This window comes from Dipteris shenzhenensis, chromosome 28, assembly GCF_047967505.1.
Source record: "Dipteris shenzhenensis isolate YYH24624 ecotype China chromosome 28, Dip_SZ_1.0, whole genome shotgun sequence".
NCBI classification, from domain to species: Eukaryota; Viridiplantae; Streptophyta; class Polypodiopsida; order Gleicheniales; family Dipteridaceae; genus Dipteris; species Dipteris shenzhenensis.
In genome coordinates, this window is record NC_141623.1 from 7,409,341 (window position 1) to 7,432,692 (window position 23,352).

General features: G+C 41.6%; 1 protein-coding gene across 1 annotated transcript; it reads left to right on the top strand.

Moving 5' to 3' along the window:
- The first annotated feature begins 5,125 nt into the window (after positions 1–5,125).
- On the top strand, positions 5,126–9,149 carry LOC147883122 (pentatricopeptide repeat-containing protein At5g27110-like). The gene is made up of 2 exons (XM_087399250.1): positions 5,126–8,703; positions 8,883–9,149. Exon 1 carries the CDS (start codon positions 5,126–5,128, stop codon positions 7,715–7,717), a length of 2,592 nt encoding a protein of 863 aa, XP_087255376.1. The 3' UTR covers positions 7,718–8,703; positions 8,883–9,149.
- The last annotated feature ends 14,203 nt before the right edge of the window (positions 9,150–23,352 follow it).

Here is a 23,352-nt window from a genome sequence, read left to right on the forward strand (position 1 = left end):
ATTCAGTAAACAAGGCAAAATTTGGGTCAAGGCAACCAGAGTGTTGTAGATAGTGCACAGTGATGTATGTGGCCCCATGACTATTCCCACGCATAGAGGAGCTAGGTAGTTTGTGACCTTTATAGATGACTTCTCTAGGTTCACATGGCTTTTTCTCATGAAGGAAAAATATGAGGTGTTCTATTGGTTTCAGTAGTTCAAAGCTATGGCTGAGAACCAAACCAATTCTAGAATTGGAACACTCAACTCAGATAGAGGGGGAGAGTACATGTCACATGCATTCCAGGGATTTTTGAAGTAGCATGGGATTAAACATCACTTGACATGCCCTTACACACCACATCATAATCCACTCTCTAAGAGGAAGAATCGTACTCTCATGGAGATGACGAGATGCATGCTGAAATTCAAGAGAGTCTCAAAGGCTTTTTGGGGAGAAGCAGTTGTGACAGCCACTTACATTCAGAACAGATGCCCTACCAAATCTTTGGTTAATGTGACTCCATTTGAGGCTTTGTATGGCTTTAAGCCAAAGGTTAGTCATTTCAAAGTTTTTGCTCAGTGGCATATGCTCCAGTTCCAGATGCACATCGGACAAAGCTTGATGACAAGAGTGTCAAATGCATTTTCATGGGGTATAGCACTGAAAGCAGGGGATTTAGGCTTTATAATCCCGCTACCAGGAAGGTAATAATCAGTAGAGATGTTCTCTTTATTGAGAATGAGTGCACACAGCCCGCTAGTGCAGACTTGCCACCATACAATTACACCCCTTTGGACATCATCCAATTTGAGGATGATGAGATGGAGTCTCTTGATGCTTCCCATTCTACTTCTCATAGTTCAGATGGCTTGCCACATGTTGAGGATGGCTCTCCCTCAAATGTTTTAGATTTGGAGCCAATTAATGAGAATAGACAGCCTCATGTTTGGAGGCATTATCAATGTCGTAAGGCCACTAAAGATGTGGGAAAACCAGGGCCAGCAACACTCAGAAAAATAAAAAAAAGGCCAATTTTGCTTTGATGACCTCAGTGATCACACTAAGGAAAATGAATTTAAGAATCTCTAGAAGAACCTTCCTCAATACTTGAACTATGCTTTCATGACTGTCGAGAAGCAAAGCTAAGCCCTTGCCAAGCTGCTTAGTAATAATAGAAGAAATCCATAAGAGACACCAATGGTGAGACTATTTTGAACAACAAAGAAGCATTAACATCATAAAATGAACAACATCATCACTTGAAATAGATAAGTCCTTTTATTGCATAGAATGAGCATAGTTGTTCTATGCTTTTTTGTTGTTCAAAAATAGTCTCACAATTGGTGTCTCTTGTGGATTTCTTCTATTATTACTAAGCATCTTGGCAAGGGCTTCTATTATTACTAAGCTCAATAGATCAGTCCTTCTATGCTTTTTGAACACCAATGGGAGCCAAAAAGCATAGAATGAACAACATCATCACTTGAAATAGATCAGTCCTATTGAAAAATATCATGTGAAAAAGAAATGCACAAACAATAGCCTAGCACACAAAACCATGACACCCTGAAGCTATAAATCATTCTCCATAGCCTTTAGAGTAGCATAGGCAGTAGGGAAATCACATATCCTTCACTTTCAGCAAAATAAACCCAATTTGTTAGTAATATATACATTGCAGTAATATGTTGAGATATGAAACCTCCACTGAAAAAATAAAGAAGAATGAAACTTCTGAGGATGAATCAATAGTTCCATTGTATGAGCAGACTCAAACTACCTCTCATAAAATAAAACATGACAAAAGTGGATAGAAATTCAAGAACCAAAGAATCCCTAAATCCTGCAAAGAAAAGATAAGGCCGGTGGATGACAAAATGCCAGAATGGCAAGACATAAAATGGGAGGAGAACTCCAAAGCTCTGATACCATGTTGCAAATGTGATCACACAATGGAGAGGAAAGCTCACGAGGGAGGAGAGAGATGGAGGACCACACGAGATAGGAGCATTGTCCGCCCACGTCCTATGGTTACATGGTTTCTAGGTGCATCCCTTGGCTACACGAACTACATGACAACAAACTCAAACCGATATTTGTATATTATACTTGGCAAAAGGGTTTACAAAAATCCATCAATAATAATATGAAAAGCTTAGATAGCCACTAAGAAAGTTCCAACATTATTTATAGTTTAATATAACGTAGAATGCTAGTATTATCAATAGAAAAAAATTTGAAGGTATATGAAAGAAGCCAATGAGAATCGTAGAATGTTAATCCAATAAGTTTATGAGCTATAAGAATCTTTGTATATAAAATCAACTTAATATAAGCAATATATCAATGTCCTTTGTACTGTAGCCTTATAGTTTGTTTTTACTTTGATTTGGCTCCCATACAAGTAGTGATGCCATGTCCACCACAAAGAAGCAAGAAATTGGATGTACAAAAATACTTTAATATATTACAAAAAGTTTGAAACAAGGCTCTATAGATTGCATTAGTCTTTATTAACATGGTCTTGAAAAAAAATTTTCCAAGGAAAAGACTTCTATGAAGTATGAGAAATACCTACATGGGCAAGCTCAAAGCGGAAATACATCATGGCATTATTGTGCATGAGGAAACCCCCTTGAAATATGGAATAGAAAACTCAAAATGAGCTGGGTTGAGGCTGAAAGTGCCACCTCAACCCTATTGTAGTCTCTAAGAAAAAGGGGGAACCCTTCCATTCCCTAAAGAATATAACTCAAAGACAAGACAAGGCTACAAGAATGAGGGCGACTTGGCTTAAAGTAAGTTTGTAAAGTACCCCTACCATTATCCTTGATGGTTTAAGGATTGTTCCTTAATATTCTATTTGCTAACAATGGGGACAATTTCTTTATTTGCAAGTCTACATGCCGTATACTATTCTCTATTTTGATTGATGCCAAGAGGTGACCCCCATGATATGAGGGGTATATTCTATCAAATCAAGACCATGATTTGCAGAGAGTCTTCTGGCGGAGGCTTTGGAGATCCCGAAGAAATAGAAAGGTCACTCTATTTTTTTGGCTTTCTATTCATGGAGGGATTGTAGTGAATAGGTGGAGGTCTAGATTTAGGGCAGACCCCACTTGTCCTAGGTGCTCGTCTGTTGATGAGTCGATTCATTATTGTCTATGGGGCTATAGGCATGTGAGAGCCCTTTGTATGGTGATTGTGAGGGTCCTCAGTACTTTTGCTCCTTCTTATTTCTTCATGACGTGGGGATCAGTGGCTTGGCTCTCCCTATTAGGGTCTCAAATCTTCTATGAGTGGTAGGAGCCATATTGATTCGACGTCACACCTAGTCAAGGCTTGCTCTCTGGAGGATGTGCCTATCTCTTGCTATAGACTAGTACATGCTGATGGGGATACCGTTTGGGAGATACTGGCTAGCATCACTACTTGGCATATTTGGGGGCCAAATGGACAGAGGCCTTGGACGAATCTCAATTCCATCCCTCGCACACCCTGGCCAGTATTTGGGCTAACATCGTTCACACACTGATGGCCAATTGGGCGAGCATGCAAGGTATAAGACTTGGGACTTGGTTTCTTTGCCACATGGAAAGAAAGCATTGCCATGTAAATGGGTCTACAAGATGAAGGTCACAGGTGATGATGTGCCTAAGTACAAGGCTTGTTTGGTTGCTAAAGGATTCAAGCAAGAAAAGGGTGTGGACTTTGATGAGATCTTCTCTCTGGTTGTGAAGATGACCACACTTAGATGTGTACTTAGACTTGTGGCAGAAGAGGATATGGAGCTTATGCAAATGGATGTCAAGACAGCTTTCTTACATGGAGATTTGCATGAGGAATTTACATAATATAGCCTAAAGGCTTTGAAGAAAAGGGCAAAGAGCATTTGGTTTGCAAGCTGAAAAAAAGTATCTATGGCCTTAAGCAAGCTCCTATAAAATGGTATCCCTATGGTAGTTTAAAATTTCACTAAATCGCTATACAAGAAAAGGAGGGAGCTATTCTAATGCATGCTAATCTCCCATCATGGCATGCCTAGGGTATGACTTCTTAAAAAGGTGTAACTTCTTAAAAAGGTGTAAAAGTCTACTTGTTAAGTGGCCGTAAGTGAAGAGATGTATGAACCCATAATCTACTATGTGTTGAGGTGATACCTTTGATGGTGACCAACCACCACCCTAAAAAATGAGTGACCTTGGAACGCAACAAGTCATTTTCCTTTGTGATCATTTGGGGGGCTAAGCTTGCTTCGTACATGATAAATTGACCCCAGGTGTGAGCAAGGGCTAATGGTGGGCATATTTTAGCCACTTTTATGAAGGTCACCTTTGTGGGTGAATCACTTGGTATTTAAAAAACATTACCCAAAAACTAGGCCTCAAGAAACATTTTGGTAGACTTGACTTAGGAGTTGGGGGACAGGGGGGGGAGGAAACATTCTGGTTCAAATTTCCTTGCACAAAACATTTTGGAAGTTTTGCCATGTGGGAAAGAGGCCCTATTCCATGTAGTATTCAACATCATCAGTTTCTACAGAGGAGGCCCACGTACCTAGCCAGGTGCGGCTAGGGGTAGGGGATTGTCGGCCCGGGGTCGCACTTACCCCGGGCCGACAATCCCCTACCCCTAGCCGCACCTGGCTAGGTACGTGGGCCTCCTCTGTAGAAACTCATGGTGTTGTCGTAATGTGGCAATATGTTTAAAACTTGCTCTGAATTAATTGTAGTAGGGGCAAGATGATCAATAGGAAATTTGAGTTCAAAGGATCTACCGTTAAAAACGAACAGCCGGCAAAAGAAATCCCAAAGAAAAAATGCAACATTACAAACTAGACATAAGCATTTGCAGCAGATTTTCCTTACTCCTAAAAATCTTACCGGATGAGTTGTGTGTGAAACTACGACATCGGAACATCCTAAATTTGCTTCTTTCGGCTACAAAGAAAATCGAGTTATGAACAAAGAAAATTCTTTACTACTTGTTTTGCGCTATGCAGTATTTCGTCTAGATTAAAGTCTTGGGCAAGGGCGATGGTTCTTCATCTTGCTTGCATTCATTAACTAGTATGTTTTGCACTGATTCTTCCATTTGTCTAGTACTCGTGGAATTTTTAGATCTTTTGAAGACTCGAAAATGTGTAGAATAGAAGGCTCGGATGAGACTTTTCGAGCTGTGGATGCTCCTCAGAGGCAAACGATGCCCATATCACGGGATATTATTTACTCCCTTCTGCAGGGATGCGGTAAGGATGGAGGCTTGTCAGCTAGCAGGGGAGTACATGTCCTCATGATTAGCAGTGGACTTGACTCGGTAGCTGTACTAGGAGATCACTTGATCCGTCTGTTCAGCTCTTGTGGGAACTTGCTAGAAGCAAACTTGGTATTTTGCAAAGTTGCAAAACCAAGTGTTCATACGTGGCATGCAATCATCTCTGCACATGATATATTTGGAAAAAGTGACAGGGCTCTTGAATTATATGATATAATGCAATATGAAGGTATCAAACCAAACAAGTTCATATTCCTGTGCATTTTGAAAGCATGCGGCAAGCTACGAGCTCTACAGCAGGGTAGGCAAATACATGAGAGTATAATCAGAAAGGGACTTATGTCAGATGTGCTTATTGGGAACACCCTTGTCGACATGTATGCTAAATGTGGAAGCCTAGATAAAGCTCGCTTAGTATTTGATGAATTGCAAAATCGAGATAAGGTGTCATGGTGTACAATGATTTCGGGTTATGTCCAGCATGAAAATAGTTATTCTGCGCTTGAACTCTTTGAACACATGCTACGAGAGGGCATAAAACCGGATGAGGTTACTTTTTCATGCGTCTTGAAAGCATGTAGCTGTATGGGAGCCGTAGAGCAGGGACAGATCCTGCATGAACAGGTCATCTATAGTGGATTTCAGTCAGATGTGATGGTTGGAAGCACTCTTATTGATATGTATGCGAAGTGTGGGAGGCTTAAGCAGGCACGCAAAGTATTTGATGATTTGATGAATCGAGATGTTGTTACATGGAGTGTAATGATTTCTGGATATTCCCTGCATGGACATGGTATTTTTGCTCTTGAGCTTTTTGAGAGGATGCAAGCTGAGGGCATAAAGCCCAATAAAGTGACATTTTTGTGCGTTTTGAAATCTTGCTCCGACACAGGATTTTTAAATCAGGGCAGGCTAGTACACGATCAGATTATGAAACAAGGGCTTGAATCAGATTTAGATCTTGCAAACACTCTGGTAGACATGTATGCCAAATGTGGTTGCTTGGAGGAGGGACGGAAATTGTTTCACAAAATATTGAATCGAGATGTGGTGTCATGGGGTGTAATGATTTCAGGGTATGCCCAGCATGGGAAGAGTCTTCCTGCACTTGAACTTTTTGATAAAATGCAACAAGAGGGGATTGAACCAGACACTTTCACTTACTCTTGCATTTTGAAAGCATGTGCCTGCATAGGAGAGGTAGGACAGGGTCAATTGATACATGGATTGATTGTCAGAAGTGGAGTTCAGTCAGATGTGGTCATTGGGAGCTCTCTTATTGATATGTACGCTAAATGTGGGAGCCTTGTGGAGGCATACAAAGTGTTTGACTCATTGCCAAATAGAAATGTGATATTATGGGGTTCCATGATTGCAGGCTATGTGCAACATGGGCAAGGCCTTCCTGCTCTTGAGCTGCTGAATAAGATGAAACAGGAGGGTGTAGAGCCAAACAAGGTAACATTTTTGTGCACCTTGAAAGCTTGTGGGAGCATGGGAGCTTTAGAGCAGGGCAAGCTTATACATGATCAGATCATCAATAGGGGACTCTACTCAGATAGTGAAGTTAGTAACACCCTTGTTGATATGTATGCCAAATGTGGCAGTCTAGATGAAGCATGTAAAGTTTTTGACGAACTGACCAATAGGGATGTTGTATCTTGGGGTGCATTACTTGCAGGATATGCTCAACAGGGCAACTTCAGGCTGGCCAAACAATGTTTTGAAGTGATGCAACAAGAAGGTGTACAGCCAAATCATATGATTTATACTAGCCTTCTCACAGCCTGCAGCCATGCAGGTCAAGTGAAAGAAGGTGACTCCTATTTCAAGTGTATGATAGAAGCCAATGGCATTATGCCAAATATTGAACATTTGAATTGCATGGTTGACCTTCTTGGGCGTGCAGGACATTTAAATGAGGCAAAAAAGTTACTCCAAACTATGCATATCTTGGCTGATATCACTGGTTGGACATCTTTGCTTACTGCCTGCAGGACATATGGGAATTTGGAATTAGGGAGACAATGTTTTGATCAGGTTGTCCAGCTGGATCCTAACTTTACTTCTGCTTATTTGATCATGTCAAACATTTATGCTGATGCTCACATGTGGGACGATGTCCTGAGAACACAGCAGGTGAGAAAATGTGTCACGGCAGGTAAGAAACCTGGGAAGGCCTGGCTTGACATTCAACATGAAGCTTATGAGTTCACTGTGGGAGACAAAAGCCATCTGCAGAGTGAGAAGATTCATATTAAATTAAATAGATTGAGAAGGCTCATGGACAAGGAAGGATATTCTCCACAATTAGACTTGGCTTTAGAGCTAATTTCAGATAGGTACAAGGAAGAATCTTTTTCTGGACATAATGACGAAGTAATACATTTTTTGGGTAATTCAGTACAGCGAAATATGCAAACATGCTCTGATGTTGCCAGGAATAATTCAGCATAGCGAAATATGCAAACATCCTCTGATGTTGCCAGGGATGATTGTCAGAAATTGCAGTCAAAAAATTCTACTAAGTGATGCTTACTGTGCTCGCTAATTTTAAGAGGTTAATATTTGTGAGAATGATTCCTGGTGCGTGCATACCTGATCTTGACAATGGGGTACGTACTGAAAAGAAGCCAGATTGATATTTGTCACCGAGGTTGCACTCTTACCCCTAAGTGTTCTGAATAGTCAGAGATGTCCCATGAACGGGGCAATTTCAAGATGCTTACTGAATCAACAGGTCTTTAGTTGGGAGTCCATGAGTGGACTTGTGAAACAGCTTCTTAGAATAAAAATGGATGCAGCTAATATGGAATTCAGTTCCCTGCCGCTTGACTCTACAAATTCAAAGCAGAGGTTCGAGCTTCAATGGTCCATTGGACATAACTTCAAGACTTTGGCACACTTGAGACTGGAGATGCGTGTCTCTCTATCAGGTTTTTGCAGCTATCATTGACTTTTAAGTAGTGTCTATTACAGGCATCTCTGTATGCCATGGCCTCTGTTGTTCCAGTTCATTTACTGAATGCCATTGGTGGGGAAGGAGACTTTTCTTAAGATAGCTTACTCAGGCAATTTAAGCTTGCCTATAATGAGGACAAATCTGTGATACTGAGATTAAGTCTTTCAGTAGAGGCTGGATGTCAATCGACTCGGACTGATGTGAGGAGTAGATGGCCACCTAAGCTTTGTTCAATGGACAAACTAGCCCACTCAAATAGTTCACCACCAACTGGTGAGCCAGACCGATTAGGCTCATTGGGGACAGCACCAAGGCGGCCACAATACTGTTGGAATAGTAGGGCATCTGCATGCGCTTGCCTCATTATTGCCTTTCCAGACTGCAGCTGTATCCTCTTGTTGCATGTGACCAAATGAAGGCCTGCTCCGAGGCAGACGTGGTTAGATATTAATATCAGAACCCATACCTGACCAACTCTGAGGTATCTTGCAATGGTTTTCCCGTTTCTGTTTCAATTTTGCTGTCTTTGCCACGTTTGCATGGAAATCAGTGTGAGGTTTAGGGGAGGGTTTCTATGTTCCAACATTTGTTGTTGGTCTCTACCTAGACATCTGTTCACTATCTTATATCTAGCTGGTGCTCCCTGCAACTTTCTTGCAGCTATCCCAGGTTTGTCTATGGACAGATGAAGCAGATGATGGTGAACAGCATGCATGATCAAGCTGGAGACTCTTTTAAGCCTTCATGGCTTTGTCAGATAGAGGTTTTACAGAAGCTCTCTGCCCTCAAAGAATGCTAGAAGAGCAGGAAACTGCCTTTGATGAATTTCACTGAAACAGAACCAGGCTCAGGAAGTTTTAGAATCACCCTTGAACAAGGATCTAAGCGCTGCAGTTAATCAATGATGAGTAAAGTACGTTTCATGACAGAGGCCCATCATCTCAGCATGCTTGCTCTTAATTCAAGGTTGTGCATTCCAGTTAGAATGTGAGATGAATCGGTCGACAACAGTCTTTCGAGACTTCAAAAATATTTTAATTTACATAAATGTATTTAGTTGTGTGAACCAAAGTTTGTTTTTATGCGGTCAAAGATTGGTGGTGGTGATTCTTGGTGTGGGATGCGAGAGGACTAGATATTCCTGAGCAGACATGTGTCATAATTCTTATGTGGCCATTGCCTAGGCGCAAGAGTTGGCAGTGTGAAAGGAAGGGTCTTATTAGACGGCCATATTGGTATGTGAAGTGAATTCATAGAGAGTTGCCATTTGGCAAGATGCCAAATGGGGAAATATTTATGGTCTAGGGGGGGCTCCAGTGGGTCCTTCACTGGTTGTGAATAGGAGTTGAGGTTTGAGTTTTGTCCTAAAGTTACTGCTCACCTTTGTCCTAAAGTTACCGCTCACCTATGCAGCCGTGCCCAATATAGCAAATTTAATCGTCAATGAAGGAGATCAACATAGCGTCTTATGCAAGTAGTCCATCAACAGGGATAAGTTTTAGGTGTGCCAACATTTCCAGGAAGCAGATGGTGAAGGTGATTTTTAATGACGGTTTGTTGACGTCTGAACCAAGTAGTTCTGAGAGGTTTGAAGCGACAAGTAAATGCAGCTGTTGGCTATCAGGCTTAGCCGGTTTTGTGTGTGAGTGTGTCAATTGGGTGCCTCTGGTGTTTATGGAGGGCGGCAAATGCAGCAAGAGCAGGTAGTGTAACACACAGGTCACCTCCCTTCTGCCCTTCCATTCGCTTCTCCCTTGTTGCGCCGAACTCTTAGGTCTGAGCCTGTATACTATATTTAGCCTTGCCCGAGGCTATATATTGGCATGGGGGATCAGTATCTTGATAGTGGATCTTGCTAGTGGCATGGCAGCGGCTAGCAATCTAGTTACATGCATCCCTCATGGATAGGGCTTCCGTGGTATTGAGACACAAGGATATTGAGCTAGAGCCAGGCCTTGTACCATTCCCAAGACCTCCAATGCTCGGGGGTGAGTTGTGCAGTGACCTTTTATTATGCACTCAATGATTCGGCTCTTAGTCTGTGATTCGGTGAGGATGATCGTGATTGCTGACTTGGCGACGGAGATGTCTCAATGGTATCAGAGCAGATGACACCTTCCTCTTGACTGGTTGTAGAATTTAGCAAGTATTCACTTTGGCTTTATGGTACATCATAGGTAATTATTGTTATGTTCACATTTGGACATACCATGCCTAGAAATGTTGGCACACCATAACCTAGGGTCATGTAACCTAACCCTAGGACAGTTCGGACATGACATACCTTTGGTGGAGTTGGGGAGTCTCAGGGTTGAGTCACCTAAGGCGCGCCCTATGCCTATATAAGTATCAGCCTAGGCTCATTGGGACGTTTTTGGACTTGGGGCCTCTTCAGAGTACCCAGTCCGCCCGTTCAGGCCTATGATTCCCAATGACATGAGTGCGCTGATTGGGCTGTGCGGTATGAGACTTACTTGCAGATCACTGGTCAGGGTTTGAGTGACATCTAGCTCAGGGTTGATCCTCTTGAGGATCTATAGTTGGATGCATCTCCACATCATGTAGTCCACATCATAGGGTGGCTACTTTAATTCTTTCCTATACCATACCTTAGCTTCTAATATGTGCTCATGGCCCCATATCTCAACACTAGGATGCTCAAAGATGGTTATACTATTAATACTCTAGATCAGCTAGATCTACTATGGTTGTTAATAGATTAGCTAAATTTGGCATATAGTATGTAGTATTGCCATCCAAATTTAATCAAAATCAAGCTAAGCATCTTGGAATTGAGAAATTCACTATATATAAAAACCCCTACATCCCATGTGTTCAACAAAAGGGGCATCGAGTACCCCTTTTGAAGTATGTATGTGTAACTCCACAAGAAAACAAGACCCCTTCTATTGTTATCTTACATATTAGCTAGTGAACTCCTAGGGTGTTGAAGGATTGGGGGGGGAGGCTAAATATACACTTCTTAGGTTCAGGGCAAAAATTAAGAGCAAATTTTAGCCCAAAGGTGAATTTAAGGCTCCATTTGATATGTAAGGGCTGCTCTAATAGGATTTTATAAGTCATTTTTAGCCCCAAAAAAACCATTTCACTCACATTCACAAGCTAGATTTCGCCCTCCCCTTCTTGAGAGGATATGCATGCTGGTTTCAATTTCACCCGCCATCCCTCGAGAATAAGTTGCTATCATTGCTTTTACATCTTGTTTTGATTTCATCCAGCAAATGCTTTTTTGTGATCTACTCATTTTTTGGTATGATCTGTTGATGGGCAATTTTAGGTTGATTGCTTCTCTTTGTGGCCAAGTATATGCAAACAAGGCGCCAGTCCACTAGTAGCGGCAAGACACACCTCACATCAACCAATAGTTACTCTCTAAATTTGGTGCTCGTGCTAACTCTATTCGACTTCATTTTGCCGCTCTGGAGAGGTAAGGTTTTGAACATGACGATGGTTGCAAGTCCCAACTAGGAACGTAACCCGATTTCTTTCTAAGTCTGCTAAATTTGAGTGATTATGTTTTCCTTCTCTTCAAGTAGATGTTCTCTCTCTTTGATGACTGTAGCATTGTTTTTTGGTGAAGATCAAACATTTTACCATAAGCAATCTTTCTTTCATCTGATTACCGAAGAGGAATTTGCACTGAGCTTGATGATCTAGCCACTTTTGTTCTTGTTCCTTGGTATGGGATAGTGTGGATTGTAGCAATTCTACTTGTAATCTTAATCCTTGAATTTACGTTTCCTTATTCGCAATAGAATTTCTAAACCCTTTGATCTCCTCTTTGCTATTGCGTGTGTGAGAATGCATAGTCTATTGTAAGGTCAATCTTTCCTCCTAATCCTACACAAGATTATACTTCAGTTTCATGGCTTCAACTTCAATCTTGTTCCATGTAGCCTGCACTATGTTCAATGCAACTTGCATTCTTTGCAAGTCACTTACAAGTTCATACATTTCCTTTTCTTTCAAAGAATTAGATTGTAGAGCTTTCTCTAGCTGACAATTAAGGTCATGAAGGTCTTTGTGGTGATTATCCTCCACTGCCTTTAGATGATGCTTCAATCTAGCATTTTCTTATGAGAAACATAGATTTGAATGTTTGGGAAGTCTAAATTTTGGACAAATTTTTTCACTTATCTTGTGGTGATGACATGATGATACTATTGAAATCTGACATAAATCCCAAATATATTCAGCTGCGCAACTTTTACACTCTTGTGCACCTCATAGTATATTGTCTACCAACTCAATTTGTTATTGTGAGAAAGAATCACTATTTTACCTAAATATTAGGTAAATTCTCACTTATTATATTCAAGCTAATTGCATCATTTTGTATAGGTTCTAAAGTCCATACCTTTTAGTACGGATGAGATAGAGGTATGTGTTCAAGTTGCATTGATAACAACTCTATTTGATCTAGCTTCTTCCTTTAACTTCATTTACGCATTGCTTTACTCCTACCATTCTAGTGCCTTCCAAGTATATGTGTAAGATCCATAAAAATGAAGCCCTCCACCCAAATCCCCTTTGCAACATTTCACCTTACTAAGGGTGAACATTTTACTGTAATATGGTTTATGCAGCGTAGCAGCTTTGCATGTCACCATGCTAGTTGGAGACTTAAGATTAAAGGTGGTTTTTATTCCAACTTAAGCGGCCTTTTCAGAACCATATGCTGTCAGGGAACTCTAATATGATATTCTTAGCATTCATGAACTCTAATCACGTAGGAACTCTACCACAATTAGATGAGATAATATGATTAGCGTGAAAGAACTCTAATATGATTAGAGGAGCTAATATGATTAGCACCCAAAGAATCTACTTTGCAAATTCCACTCATTAATTATAGCCCTAAAGCATTCTCCCCACATGCTTTGCGAATTCTACTAATTAATTACAGTCCTCATTGTACCTCCCAATTCCTAATTCCTTGTTCATCCTTGATGGAACTTACTCACTCATCTCGTCCATTTGGGCGTGTTTCAATGTGCCAATCACATTGGTTATTCATCCTCTAATCACACATGACAATTTGGTATGCTAGTCACATTCGAGCTTTCTTCAGAGTATTAACCTCATTAGAGTGTCCGAAGGTGACTAATCATATAGGCTCCTTTATTATTTGGGGAGAGTGCTTTGGGGCACCTAGCTAGAAAAGGTAACTTACCTAGTCATGGATGACAAAGTCCAACAAGATTCTAGGCATCTACTAAAAATCCCTCCTCTCAGGAGAACTTTCTAACTCCATTTGCCCCCTTCTAGAGTTAGCATTTTCCTCTTGCCAAGCCATCCAACTTCCTAAAGTTGAGACATAATAGAACCCCCAGAGGCTTAAGGTTATGGCTACCACATGGGCAACATAGTGGCTACCATGTGGTGGCATACCCATAGAGAAAAACAAAGAGAGGGGGCTGCCACATGGGCAACACATAGGATGCAATGTGGGCAGTACACCTTAGGACTTACCTAGCAAGTCAAAGGCCCTCCAGATGCCTAAAATAGTATGGATCAAAGGTGAGGTGGTTGCAAGTAATGTGTCAGAGGTGAGGTGGTTGCAAGTAATGTGCGAGTTTTGTAGCAATTAAAAGACCAAATATGGGGTTCATAGGAGACCAGTTGGAGGGCAAAACGGATGGTGCAGTAGGTGCCTATAAGGAGCAGCACATGGACCATATCTAGGACAAGAAATTACCCTAGAGAAATGCAAGAAGGCTATAGGAATTTGCTTGGAAGATCTGGTACAAGTACACTAGGGAAGGGACTATGATGGGCAATTCCCTTGCCCTTATGTAGGGCTTGGACTGGTTGGTTGGCTAACCAACTAGATCAGCTAGCACACAAACCCATATAGGGTCCTCATAGACCCACGCATAGGGCTATGGGTCAATTTATAGGTTTGGCCCACTAGGGCTGGCCACTAGATCTATAAGCTTCCAAATGAGGAGAGTGGGTATTTGCCTAGAGAAAATACAAAGAAAAGAAAAATGTACCTAAAGGCATCATGGTGGCTATGAGAGATGGAGCTGAAAGCTAGGAGAAGATGGTGATGTAGTCAGCAAGGATCTGTCCTAGTAGAGGCATATCTAGAGCAACACAATGTGGCGAGACGTTCCTAGGAAATAGGTTCCTGTGTCGCAATCTAGTTCCAAGCGGAGTGTGTGGGCAAGAAAGTGACCTACAATAGGGCCCTAGAAGTGTCACAATTAGGGAAAAACTATAGCCCTAGAGTAGGGAATCTACTAGATCATCTGGTATAGGCTATGGGCCTAGATGAGGGGCTACAAGTGTGGTAGCACCCTACCCTTATATAGGGCCTACAAGCTGGTTGGATGGCCAATAGAGTCGATCAACCCACATCCCAAAAATGGTAGCCCATAGTCCCATTTATGGGGAGCTATGGAGTCGGTTGGGGATAGCCTCAGTTGGCAAGGAAAAAGGTCAGGTCAGTCAATTTTTGGGGCTTCTTAGGGCCTATAAAAGGGATCCTTTGCAGGTCATTTTGCACCCAGTAGGTCAACAAGTCAAGGAGTGAAAGGGGCAGCACTAGCCCCACCTTTGGTCCTACATCCAAGAGGCAAGGCAACATCAAGTGTTGCTACAGGCTAATCTCATAGAGGGCTAGAGGTTTGGCTGTCTTCTAGGGCAGCAAGCTGCTGAGGACTTTGGATGGAGAGTTTACATAAGTCGAGGTGGAGCACGTAGGCTCAATGATCTAGAGATATCTGGCAGATAGTAGAAGTACCTTGTGAGGTAAGATCAGAGCACCGCATCTTGGTTGGACTCTGGATCTATCTCTTTTGTATTGTGTCCATAGCTTTGGATGAAAATATATTGTCTTGGAGGTTTCTATAACCAGATGAATCATTTTCTATTTACTAGTCTGCACACCTATTTTAAGCACGTGAAGTTAAAAAGTTTGTGATTCCACATCCCCCACCACACATTGTGTGAGCTCTTGGGCTATTCTATTAGTCTTTTGTTGTGCGTACCCTCTATTGGTTGATTTCTAACGTAACCTTGCTTCATACACTATCACTATTCCTAAATCTAAACTTTTTACCTTAAGGCAACCTAGCCCACACAAAATTTCTCTTCTCTACAACTCATGATGCCATGTTGTTAAGTAGGGTCAAATTTTTGGGCGTGGTCTAGTCACTTCCCCGTCTGTATATGAGACGTGCAATGGAATTGAATAGACAAGGGGGGAGAGAGAGAGAGACACACACACACACCAAACAAAAAGGAGAGAAAGAGACAAGAGATTGCAAGGGGTCTCAGCCAGAACCTCTGAACTACTAGGGAAAACCTTCACTAAATGATGCACAAGCGTTGCTACAAGAGATGCTGAACAAGTGAGGGAGGGGGCCTATATATAGGCAATTCACCCCCCCTCCCTTTTGCAATCAGCTTCTCAAATACGTCGACCAACAAGCCCAGGTGGGCCGACCCTGTTGCTCCTAGGGCCGGCCCCCTATAGCAGTGAATAGGGGGCTACCATGCATCCCTATAAGAGGCTGACACCCTACCCCTAAAGCACCGACTCCTACCCTATATGGGCTGACTAGGTCTGCCCCACAATGGGTTGTCACATAGCCATAAAAGGGGCCGCCCCCTCTGCCATATGGGCTTTGAACATACAACCTAGTGGCCGACCAGTAGGTCGGACCACCTTAGCCAGTATATAGCCTCCTAGGGCTTGGAGACTTGTGGGTATGCAGCCCCAAGGGTGGCCTTAGAGGCCAGACCACCTTTACCCACCATAAAAGGCATGCTAGAGGTGGGGCTATAGCACCAAAGGTGACAATCAATTTGTTTAGGATTTTACCTTTTTTGAATGGTTGTTTTCCTTGGAATTTGTTGTTTCTTGTTCTATGATTTTTAATATGTGTTTTGCATATAAATTTCTATGCTTTTTTGGTTTTTTCTCTACTATTGTACATCCTATGAACTAATTTCCCCCCTTAAAATCCCATATTTCTATAGTTTTTTGTGGAAACATGGACACATCGACCTAGTTTTAAGATGTACTCACATGTTTGCACATGTACAAATATGAACACATATTCTTTAACATGGACACATGCACCTAAGGCATACTCATGTTCTTGCACATGTGCAATTCTGTACTAACAATCCTTTGTTCTTTGGTTTTTGCATCTTGAAGAGATGTAAGAACTTCTTACCTCCTTAAATTGCTTGTGAATGCATGTTTCTTTATGTAGTAGAGTCTAGATCCCTACAACAGAGCCTACAAGTGGCACAACCATGGAAGGGAGTAGCAACACCTGGGTCATCCATTGGCTAAGGCTAGTTGGGTTGATTGGAGCCAGCCAACCAGGCCTAGAGATGGGCTGACTAGGGGGGCAGAACAAAGGCGTAAGACAAGTTCAGTGTTCGATTAAGTTCAATAAATACCATCACATTCCATGAGATGTCGAACAAGATCTAGAAGACTACATAAAGGAGCTCCTCCAAAACAAAATAAGAGAATGTGTCCTTATTGTTAGATTTTTCACCATCCTCAGTTGGATCAATTTCCATTTCATGGTGTACCATTAGCGTTCAAAAGATGCCACGTGGGTAGAGAAAGGAACTGTCAGGAGGGAAGATCTATGATGGCATGTAGTACATCACATGGGCAGCATACAAGCTGCCATGTGGGCAACATGGACAGCTAAGGATATAGTTGGAAAACTATCATGGCTAGAGCAGAAGTCTTTGCAGAAGATAGCAACAGATAGGCTCCTATAGGTACATGTCAGAGTAGTCAAGTCAGCAAAACCACCACATGGCAATCAAGTGCTAGAGTGTGGGGTCATTTTGTGTCTGTAGGCACGCTGAGGTGCTACAGACAAGTCAATAGACTGTTGTGGATAGTTGGGTACTGCTGTAGAGGGAGGCAAAGGAGGTGGTCTAGTAGGCACGACCAGGACTAGGGCCTTTTATAGGCTAAACAAGTACAGATTGGATGTCAAGAAAGGGATAGGAAATTAATTGGGCAGAAAATTTACAGAGTGGTTGGGGAGTCCCTAGGGCATTCCAAGCCCTATCATTCATTCAATGAATGACTTGCCCACTAGGCTTAGGTCATTTTGTAGGCTAAACACAAGAAAGGGACAGCAGATTGACTGGTCGACGAGTTTACAGATTGATTGGCTATTCCAAGACCTATTAAAAGGATAACAAGGGGGAAAGTCATTCATTCAATGTTGGAGACTCTGGTGTCTCACATTGGGCTATGCACATAAGAGCAAGGAGGGCGAGACATTGAAAGATTACAACACTATTATGATTATGGGATGAATCGAAATCAAGAACATCACCTGGTTAGCTTCAAGGTCCTCCTTCATGATATGCCGTGGCTACCGCTTCTTGATGTCAGTTGAAGGCATTCACTCATTGCCATGCTACAAATATCTCTTCCAACGTCTCCAAAGAAGTCGTGCACTACACGTGACTGACAGACACTAGGAAGGACGAGACCTCACTACAAATTTGTGTTGGCAAAACAGGGTGTAAAGTATTCACCAAGAGACGCATCCCGCCACATTACAAGATCGCCCTATCTCACAACGTTTTGCTACAAACCCTTGCCACGTGAAAGACATTCCAAATGGTAATTTTGATTTAGCTGGACATCATCTGCCTTGTCTCACAACATTTCGTTAGAGACCCTTGCCACTTCACAAACATTCTAAAAGGTAATTTTATTTCATCAACTCTTCCTCTACTCAAAACCAATGGACCAAAGCCGATGGACCGATGGATCATTACACCACGAGGGAAGGGCTCGTTCCTGATTTTGATAGCTCTCGGAGAGAAAGCACTCTGCCTCTCCAACCACAATATGTGGGTATACTTACTTTACACACACACACACACACATATTTATTGCTTGCAATATGAAAAAGTATATCTTTTAAATCAATTAAATTTTTATATTGACGATGTCTCTCTTTTCATTCATGTTCTCGATGCAAGTGAACATTCTGAGTCAGCAAAGAAGATAACCAAGTAGATCGAAGGATGATAACACCATTAATAAATTATAAGCTCTTGTGACTCGCGAGCATATCCTTACTCATGTTTTGTTGGGCTTCAATGACCAAAAGGCACAAATCTTTTGGCATCATCAAATCAATAACAAAGCACTGCCCCTGACATTTGGAGGGAGGACCGGGTGCTAATGGACCCTCTGTCATGTCTCATGTCCATAATTTTACTCATTCTTTAAGAATTAATAAAATCGTGGGAAGCGATCATGAATAAAAGATACGATGACCTTCAGGTGATCATGAATGAAGGATACAACTACATCGTTTTTTATTGTGGGAACATTAAAATAGTGTTGTTAGATCAGAGAATTTTACAATCGCATGAATGTGAATGAATTCAATGAGTCTCAAGTACTAATTCAAATGAACGAGTCTTAAGTACTAATTCAAACGGACACATAATAGCCACCTACTAGTTCAAACCACGCCTTGAGCGATACTAGTAATATCTTAGTCTAACCATATACTCCAGCTGCATTATCGATGGCTTTGCAGAACAATGTAAAACCATCTTTCTCTCGCAGTCTATCTCATTTTTCAAGTGCAAATCATGGAAACAAGTTGCCATGCAAAGATGGCCTAAATGGGCAATCCACACTCCCTTTTACCTTCCCAGACCAAGTGTGTATGTTGTTCGACAAGACTATACAACCGTCGACAATGAGAAGGGCTAGCGAGCACTTTCCGGAGATCACTGTACTGTCTACAGGTAGTTGATAATCTCTATTCAAATCAAAGATGTGTCACTCCTCGAGAACTCACAGCGTGGCCTTGAATCAAAGCGTGGGGCCCTTTGTTGCAATTTAGTTTTGGATACAATCCTAGAACTATATCCAAGAGCTTGTATGAATCCAATATGGCAATGATGCTGAACTTCCAGAGTGTGAAGTTGGTTGCATCAATGATGCCTTTGTGGAAATTAGGTGAACGACTTCACACGGTTTGCAGTAGAGCCACTAGATTGTTGCTAGCAATCACTCCAAATGTTTTCTACCACAAAAAGCTGATTGAACTTGCACTTATGTTCTTACTCAAAGCATTTGTGCTTTGATACCATGAAAGAAAATAGGACATAGCAAAAGATAATAGCCAGACTAAAGTACATAGTAGAAAACTAGAAAGAACAAGAAAATTATGATATACCAAAATTGTTGATACACCTAATGGCTATTGCCGTTCACACATGCACTCTGAGAACAATTGAAACGGCATGCAACTTACATGAGAGGTGGACATTTGAGCTAGCTTTGGCATAAAGCTCCCAATTCTCATCTCGTAATTGGATTGACCTCATGATTTTATGGGGCTATTGCAGTTACTTTTCTTATGATGTAGGACATTTGTACCTTTTTGACTCTCCTTGTTTATGTGGGAGTATCATTTTGAAACCCCTTGAAGAGGATTTGTGATACTATCCCCAAAATTCTATAGAACCATCCCCCTAATCCTCAATCCCTCCCCATTAGCTTTTTGCACCCTCCTTCTCTCTCCCACATTGTGCGTCCCCTCTTTCACATCTTCACCACTTCTCATGCTCTTTCCACATCCACTTCTCCTCACCCATCCCCCCAACCACTTTTCCTAGACCAATTTTGTTGTTCCATCTCCTCCTCCTTCCACGTCTTTTTGCCACCTCCACCTCCCCTCCCTCTTACACCTTCACCCTCACCTATTTCTACCACATCCACTCTCCTAAAGGTATTCTTATTCTCCCCCCTCCCCCCTCCCCCTTCTCTCCTTGTGCATTGTATAGTGGTGGCACGCTATCCCATTCCACCCTCCTTACCCTTGTGCATTGTGCGCCTTAGCAACACCCCATCTCTCTAATTCCCTGTCCTCATTGCAACTCCCCTTATCCCCTTAGCTATCACACCCATCATGGTGCTCTAGCCTAAGAAACCCCTCCCCTTGCATCACCCCCAGGGATGTTTTTATTGAAGCTATGCTTATATATTAATATAAAATCTTGGCGAAATTTTTCAAGCTAATTTTTTATGTTTCACAATATTGGTAGAATCTAGTACTTTTTTATATATTTTCTTTTGAATTTTGAAGGGAAAAATGTAAATGTTGGTGAAACTTTAAATTTTTTTATGTAAAAGTTTCAAATCCTAGTGAATGTTCCAAACATTAGTTTTGATTAGGGCGTATAACTTTCGATGCCAACATAAAAGTTTAGCTTCTTAATGAAACTAACTTGAAAAAATCATCCATGATCACCCCCCTTCTCCCCTTGATCTTCGTGCCTCTAGGTAGCACTCTAGCTACCCACCCCCCTCTCCCCTCAAACACCCCACCCCCTCCACTCATTTCAACGTCGCCATGCCCACCCCTCCTCCCTCACCCGATTCCCCCCTCTCCCCTCGTGTTTTGCACCCCATCCTTCAACCCTCCCCTGAAAATTTCCACCTCGCTTCTCTAGTGACAACAAACCACCCCCCATCACATTTCTCGTACTTCACCTTGCCACCCCTCCCTCACCCTCCTCTCTTCACACACACACACACACACACACACACACACACACACACACACACATGCACGCATGCACGCATGCATGCACACATGCACGCACAGCCTTGGGATCCTTGTGATCATTGGGTGTGCGTATAGTTTAACATACTTTAGATTGTGAAGGGCCTTCCATGTATCCTATGGTATGAGGCCTTATTGATGGTGTATACCTCGTACAAAATATGGAAACCAAGTGAGAGAATGTGGCAATGTATATGAACTATTATCTTGCACCTTGTGATACTTTTATAGAGGATATCTTCTCCCACGTATACTGTAATTTTTTGCACCGTAGTGATTGAGAAGAGGTGGTTTGCACCTTAGTGATTGGGATTATGGATAACCTAAGGCATTGTTTGGAGCATCATAGCTATCGCATGGGAATATGCGTCCAAAGGACCACCATGTATATTGTATGTATAAGCAAATGTCATCGTGGCTTGGATAACGATGGTTTTTCCACAATGGAATGTAGGTTTACTTTTCCTCTTGATATACATCTGATATGGGATCTAAAATCTTGAAATATTAATCTTGAACTTACCACTGCTATCGAAGCCTATGGGATCATATTATGTGTATACTTGTTTAGAATGATTAAATCTTGGTAGGAGCTATGGGATCATATGCCATTATAAAGGTTTTATGGGAATCCCGAAAATCACAAAGTCTTGAAATTGCAAAGCCCAAAAATAACGTGATTTACATGAAAGTGCTCGTGAAAGAACGAAAGGTCATGGATGATGAACTGACTGCGTCAGCTGAGCTCCTATTCTTGTTATAAAATGGCTTCCGTAGCCTTGTAGCTTCTCGTAAGGTTTGTGCACCTCTAGCTTTCACTTTGAGCTACATCCCTGGCCTGTGTAGCCTCCCTCACCATTTGCTACCTCCCATGTATGGTGCAACCTCCATCGCCACTATTGCCTCCCTTACGTGATTGGCTTAGCTACTGGCACACTGCATATAAGCCTCCCTCACCGTCACTGCCTCTCGTATTTGGTAAGTATACTAGCAGCTACTGCTTTGGTAAGATAATGGACTGAGTGATGAATTCTTTAGCATACACTATTACATCATGGGTGAATATACAAGCCTTGGCGAACTGATGATATGGAGAATTGCATGTGATCATGGGGTGTTGTTGTACACAAAACAAGGAGTGACTACCTGTTATCACGCTTGAGGCAAGCTAATAGTTGTTGGTCAGCACCATGAAATATTTTGGTAAGATTTTGAGGTCAAGAGTTATCTATGTAGCTTTTTGATATTACCTTTTGTATGCATAGCTCTTTGCTAATTGAGGTAGCTCACACTCTCACACGACATATTAACGGAATGATACTTATAGACAAAGATTGCTGCCAGTAACTTTGCTTCATAGGCCAGTATTGCATAGGAGCGAAGCCTACAAAAGGCATGAAAGACTAAGTTCGGCTATCGATCATCCTCCAAGCCATTAGTATCTTACAAATGAATACTTTCAAGGTTCACAAACAATTATTCTCCCACTGGAATCACTCGCTACACATGGGTTTATGTGCTGGCTATAAGTCTAGTGGGTTGCACATGGATGAAAAGTGGTGTCGAACATAGTAAGGTGGTCGACCATCTGCCACTAGGACTAAGGTAAGCTGCATATGTGCCGATCGTTGCACTAAGAAATTGCAATAGATGAACGGGAATATCTGGTCTGATATGATGTTCTATATTCCACTCTATGTCTTCCGTTTGCTCCAGAGCCAAAACAAAATCAAAATGAGAAGATCCGTTAGCATTCACATTTTCTAACAGCTTATGGATATACATAGCTCTTCTATCTACAAAGGATACTTGGTAATAGAGGGATGATCTCTATAGTCAAATCAAGGGGCTCATATTAGAATGCAACCTAACAGACTACGTGTGATAAAAAAAGAGTGGGCACACAACCTACCACATATTATCAGACAAAGATGAACACAATTAAAGGATAGACTATGGAACACCACGGATAGAGGAAACTTGTACTATCATGGTTTTAATTTCAGATGGTATATGTGTGTGACATGATGTATGAATAACTTGGACAAGTCTTTGTCTTGTTGACTTTGTTGTATATAAAGTTAAGGGAACAATTACCCTAGCAAAAGAGGCATGTTAGGAAAGACAAGTAGGATTTCCATGTAAGAATATAATCCCATATTGTGATTATCATAATTTTCTTTTCAAATATTTGCAAGTTAGCCAATTCACTTGGAAGAGGTTACTCCTTAAAATATGATGTGAAGTCTCTTATGACCCCTTACACAGGGATTTTAGAAAATTAGCAGTTTAGAGTGAGTATACTACCTACACAATATACATGGAGCATCTGGATACTTGTGACTCAAATGTTGAGGTGCCACACAATGCACCACCATCCAAGGTCAATATGATTTACCATTATAAATGGCTTATAATGTTGTGACATCGATAACAAGTGCAGTTGTGCTTTGAAGCCTGTAGTCCCACAAGTAAGGATTCTTGTTCTAACTTCTCCTTGTTGTGGATGGATG

Bases quoted from the DNA above. Each gene is read 5' to 3' on its own strand.
- LOC147883122 (XM_087399250.1), top strand. From the start codon at position 5,126: ATGTGTAGAATAGAAGGCTCGGATGAGACTTTTCGAGCTGTGGATGCT.